The 6,452-nt window shown below is 37.1% G+C and overlaps 1 protein-coding gene across 1 annotated transcript; it reads left to right on the top strand.

Annotated features, from left to right (window-relative positions):
- Positions 1–834: 834 nt before the first annotated feature.
- On the top strand, positions 835–3,617 carry LOC142342780 (uncharacterized). Its single transcript, XM_075394343.1, has 3 exons — positions 835–967; positions 1,118–1,200; positions 1,689–3,617. Exons 1-3 carry the CDS (start codon positions 889–891, stop codon positions 3,501–3,503), a joined length of 1,977 nt encoding a protein of 658 aa, XP_075250458.1. The 5' UTR covers positions 835–888; the 3' UTR covers positions 3,504–3,617.
- The last annotated feature ends 2,835 nt before the right edge of the window (positions 3,618–6,452 follow it).

Below are 6,452 nucleotides of genomic sequence, written 5' to 3'. Positions count from 1 at the left end.
ACTTGCTTTTCTTCAAACTGACTTTTGCAGCATTTCTTGAAAAAACGCCCTATTTTTTGAGAACTCGTCTAACTGTACCTCTGGAAATTGTATCGTAGCAAGAGAAAACATTATGAGCCACTCTATGTCGCTTCAATGTGGTTTTGGGATTTTTCAAAACATTGGTAACTAACTTTTCTTCTATTTTTTTGACAACTATGGGGGTCTTCCGCTGGATTTTTGGGCCTCGAAACTGTTATTTTTCAAGTAACGTTTGTATGCATGCTGTGCACTGGATCTTGATTTGAAGCTGAGTTTGTTTTTGTATATTAGTCCATGAAAGTCCGACATCTCGTACTGTAACAACTTGGCAAACGGTGAATGAACAAAGTGGTTTAACCATCTTTTCTGTTTAAGTCGAGAAATTGAGAATGAAATTTCTCTTAAAACTTCTAAATTCACACCTTTTTTCTTGCCTTAGCGCAAAGCATGTTTATGAAACACGAATCATGCTTTAAAAGCAGAAATCATGCTGTACGTAGCTTTTTGGTACCATAGAGTATATCGATCAGCAAAATATTTATCGAACAAATTGAAAATGATGAACATATAGTCTCCCCACTAAAGTTGGCCAAAAACAATGAATACTTGTAGATATAGGAATCTCAGAATAAAACATACAGAGGCCAAGCACTGATCAAATTGAGGTGCAATTGAGTTGAAATTTTGATTTCAAAATACATGGGATCACGTTTCTTATAATTTAATTATCATATACTCCAATTGCCAAGGTATTATATCAAACTTTGGGATTAATGATTTTCTAAATTCTTTCTGTTTGAGTTGCCTGTTTTCAGATGAATATGTAATATATGGTATTGATAGAGTACCTTGTGTGATCTGTGCAGGATGCAGGGAAGAGCACTGCAACGTAACGAGGTGCAACAAGTCCTTGCTAACTACACTCTGGTGCTGATTGGAGATACCGGTATGAAGACCAAAGTTAAATCGATTAATTAAATGAGACCATTATTTCGAGTCCTATCAATATTTATATCTATTGTTCTCAACAACCACTGTTTAGAATTGGTTTCTACGATTCTTTGAATCGATTCAATAACTAATTTGTTGTTTTCAGTGATGCGGTCAATTTATAAGGACATCGTGTTGCATCTCCAGAACAGTGAAGACCACCTTAGTGCGGAAGAGATTGAAGCTAGGGTAAGCATAACTGGTATTACTATGCTTGAGCACGCCTTTCCAACACTCCCACTCCCACCTGGCCCCCGACCTTCGTTTGAGAGCCTGTTTTTTTTTAATTCTATTTTTCGATGAGCATAAAGTGCACAAGTATCAAGAAAAAAACATTATTTGCATCCGATACAAACGCAAAATGCATCATTTTAATTCAAAGTGCTATGATTCCTAGGAATTGTCACGTTTTTCACGTTTTTGGGATCTCTTCTGTTTGTACCCCCCCAAGCTTAGTGGGCGCATGTTATTTGCACCCCCAGACGCACGTGAAATATTTATACATAATGATTTACTATGTAATGGTTCGTGCTCTGTAACTGGGGAGCGCATAACGTATTGGGGGGGGGGGCAAAAACGGAAAAGATCCCGTTTTTAAATAGAAAATTGTCAGTAGGCTTTTCATGTTTTTGAATTGAAATGGTTGCTGTGGTGAAATAATTAAACGAACTTTTCAGGGCGAGGCCACTTTCCACGGTGATAAGTTAAAATACTCGAATGAGAAAAATGGGAAGCATTATCGGGAAGAACGAGTATACATATCAGACTACTTTCATGTTAAATATTTCTTCGTTTCCCGAATATACGACACATATATGGAGGAAATATTCCAAGATCTTCTGAACGAAGGCCCTGATATTGTTGTGTTTAACAGTTGTTTATGGGACATTACGCGGTACGGGCCTGAATCGGTTGCCGAGTTCGAGTCACGTGCAGAAAGGTTGTTCAAATATCTGGACATGATCTTGTCGCCAACATGTCTTTTCTTTTGGCTCTCATCTTTGCCCGTGAATACCAATTCTCATAAAGCTTATATGATGCCGAGGTTATTGTACAAAGGTCACTCGATGAGAATAGATCTGCTGCAAGCGAACTACTTCATACATATGTTGTGTTATGATTACCAACGAGACTTTTTAGACCTCAGTTTTCACTGCAGAGACTTGACTCTGTTTCACCAAATGAGCGATGGTTTGCATTGGGATGGCTTTGCGAATAGGCAGTTTTCAAGTTACATAATGAGATACATTGCAGATTCACTGGGAATTAAAATGGATTCCAGAGCTAATTTGATCGAGTACCACGCACCGGCAGTTATTGAGATCGATTCTTCCTTCGAGCAGCAATATCCACAAGGTCACTCGCCCGGGTTCCGACCTCCGTGCACTTCTTGGAAACAGGCTAATACATTGTCGCCTGAAAGCAGTAGTGATTGGGGAAGAATCAAATACGACTCAAATCGTGAATGGAATCCATATTCTGGTTATTCCCAAGAACCGCAACCAGAAAACTTTGATAACCCTGTTGCAAACTACAGTAGTCGTTACATTCAATCATTAATGTCAGGTGTTCCTGACTTGCCTGTGCAATATTTGTCTAAATCTCAGCAGAATTATTCACCAAATGCGCCACCAAATCACCCTCTGCAAACGCAGGAGATGTCATCTCCTAATGAGTACAACCCTGACCTAAATTTCATGCTTAAATCAAGAACACCTATAAGCTATGGGGATCTTTTCCAGCCTGATGGTAAAACAAAAACCAAAAAGAAGCGTAAAAGCAAAACTGAGAAGCAAAATGAATTACTCGAGGCAGCTCTTAACGGACCAAATGCTTCTACAGACTCTGTAGGCATATCAAAACCCCTTCTTACGTCAGTAAAACCAATGGCTTCAGAGGTCCCGGTACCTCAGCCGCCTTCTGCCCCTCCTCCAAAACCTCCCCCGCCACCTGTTCCCCGAATTCAAGGTGTGCCACCACCTCCTATCAGGTCTTTTGGCGCGGGTAAACCTTTCGAATGCAGAAAACAGGCACCATTTGTACGCCCTCAGGTTGCGTTAGCACAAAATCCGCCTTTGCCCATACCAAGTTTTGCGAATTGCCCATCGGCTGTTGTTGCGCCACCCATTCCGCAACCTGGACCGTTCAGGTTTTCCATTTCTGGAAAAACTAAAAAGGTTTTGGAGAAGCCAGTGGAAAAGATTTTTTCCGATGCCTCGTCTTACGAGGAGAGCGAAGATGAAGAAGCAATGAGAAGGCCATCAAAAGTCAAAACCAAAAGAGAACCTCCGAAACATAGAAAAGAGAAAAGTCGGAAGGATCATAAGCACAGGCGAAGCAGAAGCTCAGATATCGAAGATGGCGAAGATTTTGGACATCCTCAGCTTTCGTCTAAACCCAGTACTTCTTCATTCCGCAGTAATAACTCTGGATCCGATAGAGGGTCTGCTAAGAAAACTAGCAGAAACTTGTATTTCTCTAAATTTATATAAATTTGCATATTTATCTTGGCGGGAGTATCTCTGTGAGTCTTTATCCGTTGTAAAGTTCTTTTTGTTACTTTGATTATTATCGAATCTTGTTTTGAATTTAATATTTTACTTTGATTTCCTCTGAATGCGAAGTTTTGCTACGTGTTAAGCATTGGGAGAAATGTAGTGCAATTTTTGAAGCTTTCTTCGCTAGATTCAAGGGAACCCAATGGCTTGAATATCCTGTTTAAAAAACACCATTATTGAACACGTTGTAATGATCTCCGAGGACAGTTTTTAATTGCTCTCCAATGAGAAGCAATTATTGTAAACGAGAGTGGTTAATACCTTCGTCGAGTTGACGGAATCGGTCTCAGGAGGCTTCATCGAGGCTACAGCCCCTGAATTAAATTGCGCGACCTGTCATTCGAGAACAATTTTTCCGACGTTAGTTGGTTTATGTTTTACATTGATCACTCGGCCAAAATTTGAGCTTGGTTCCACGAATTTTGCATCATTCTTTGTTCCGTAAAAGAATCAGCCATAGCTAAGGTTCGCATAGCCGTAATTGGATTTTGGGCCATTCGAAGCAATTTGAAAAAAATTGGTTGTTTGTTATCTCTGCAGCAATGAGTGCAAAAAGAGAAAAGAATGCGTATTATTGTCTGCTCGCAAAAACAGAAACGATCCCAGAACAGATCCCAGAGCTTTGTTTTCATGTTTGCCGAACCAAATAATTTGAATGACACAAGACGATAAATTTTCTGCTTCATGAGGCACCGCACGACGACGAGGCAACACTGCGTTTTGGTGCTCTTGGTTCAGTAAACTGTATACAAGTGTAAAAAGCATACATATTTTCGTTTATCTGTTCCGAAAACAATTTATGATTAATAGATCCCAGTAATTTGTATTAGTTTTTCGGTGTTCTAAATAGCTGAAAAAGCTGAGTTGTTAGAGGCCCTATCTTGGTTAATGGTACTCGACGAGTGGTATTGATCTGGAGACTATTTGTTCGCATGACTTGAATTTCAAATTCTTTGTTTCCGAACATCGACGCTGCTTTCAAACGTTTGACATGATGGGACTTGCATTTTAGCTTAGCCTCTGATTTACAGTATTTAGGATACAATGGCAAAAATTTGAATAGAAAATTTTTGCTCACATAATAGTAATTCCACTGCTTGATAATTCCGCCCACGGGTGATGAATAGCAACATCATGACTATATATACTTCTCCGGGTTACCATAAAATATGTTAAAGAAATGATTTCAGCAATTTACCCGAGTCGCCGGTCTTGCAAAAATCCCGGTAAGCATACCCTGTCATATTTGATTCCCTGTAATGAATTGTATGATTTCCTGGTAATCTTAAAGGGTTCATATAAACTTTAAAAGGATGATTAAATCACCACTATTGTAACACTCAGTTTGCCTGAAGTAAGGAACAAAATATCAGCTCAAATTATCCCGAATATCATATTGAGTTTTCTTCGATATTGTCCAAGTTTACAAATCAGATTATCAGTTCCTGTTAATCACACTCGGATCAAAAAATGAAATGAAAGATTTACGGAACTAATATGTATAAACAATTACGCGTTTCAAAATTTCGATATGGAGTGATCCAGTTAGATTAACAGATGAAACTCAAAAAATTTGGAAATAGCGTTGTTTGTTTTTGGGAAAACTTCAATGGTATATTTTTGCCGTTGCGACTGGAAATTAATCAATCTCGTCTGTAGTGGTATACTTTAGATATATTTGGTTGATTTTGTTATAATAGAGTAATTTTAATATTGCAAATAATTACTATGTATTTGTTCAATTTTTCTAATCTAAATTTTTAAAGCTGCGATTGCAGAACATTTTATATTTTTGCAGAAAACTGCTTAATTGTTTAGAAGAGCCAACGGAGCTCTAGCTTGTCGCCAACGCTCAGTCATACACAACCCTCAAAAAAATAACCGCGTTACTCCTTGATCAATAAAAAAAGCGGACATTTGCAGAAGGTTATCAAAGCAAAGGTAGCTCACAATTTTTCCTTCTGTTTTGAAAAGCAAACTTAGCTCAAAGAGTATTTCTTTTGTTTTGAAAAATGTTTCTGCCATTTTAGCGTTTTCGTAGGTAAAACTGCTTGAAAGAAGATTTAAACTCACTTATGCTCAACAGGCAAAATAAATGTGCTACAAAATTTTAGTAAACATAAAATCGAGCCAACTTGCGGGCTACTCATTTTTTTTCATGAAAAACCCAAAAACGATGGCAAAATTTGCCAAAATGTTAAATTATAGCTAAATTCCACTCTTCATGCAACTTTTGCGATAAAAATAGCTGAGTAGTCCCTTCATTGATAAAATTCTAGAAAATGGAGAAAAAAATTGTTGGTCTTAGAGTGATTAGTTCAAACATCTATTCTGTTCTAGTTCACGAAATTCTCAGAGTACCTTAAAGTTAAAGTCTTTTTTACCTCGTTCCGATTAAATATCAAATGAAAACTTGTCAAAATGTAATGAAACGGACCATCCAAAGAAATTTTAAAAAAATGATTTGAAATTACTTTCAATTTCATGTTATTATAGAGCATTAACAAAAATTTTAAAAAATCTTAAGACTATGGTCTCTATAGTATGCTAAGCAAACTAACTGATAGACATCGAAATATTTTTATTTATAAGGCAGTTGTAAACATAGCACCAGGTGTACTGATCATTTCTCAATTGTTTGGGAAATGAAGAAATTTTTTTCTTTATTTCCAAGATTTTTAGAATAATCCAATGAAAACAGGTTTTGTGAGCTCATTAAACAAACTCTAAAGATTTTTAAGTTACATGGGAAACAAGAACTGAATTGAAAGTTTCCGTCTAACAAAATCCTGGCTGTCTTTTATCAATTTGTTTATAATAGCAATGTTTTATAGTTTGATTTACATTCACTTATCATTTTGTTTTTTTTTTAAAATATATGTT

Source organism: Convolutriloba macropyga, chromosome 7, assembly GCF_964194025.1.
Source record: "Convolutriloba macropyga chromosome 7, txConMacr16.3, whole genome shotgun sequence".
Lineage (NCBI taxonomy): Eukaryota > Metazoa > Xenacoelomorpha > Acoela > Convolutidae > Convolutriloba > Convolutriloba macropyga.
The sequence above is the reverse complement of the archived record's forward strand: the minus strand, read 5'-3'. Positions and strand labels throughout refer to the sequence as shown.

Bases quoted from the DNA above. Each gene is read 5' to 3' on its own strand.
- LOC142342780 (XM_075394343.1), top strand. From the start codon at position 889: ATGCAGGGAAGAGCACTGCAACGTAACGAGGTGCAACAAGTCCTTGCT. The intron at 968-1,117 runs GTATGAAGACCA...TGTTGTTTTCAG, and splicing joins GGTGCTGATTGGAGATACCG to TGATGCGGTCAATTTATAAG. The intron at 1,201-1,688 runs GTAAGCATAACT...CGAACTTTTCAG, and splicing joins CGGAAGAGATTGAAGCTAGG to GGCGAGGCCACTTTCCACGG.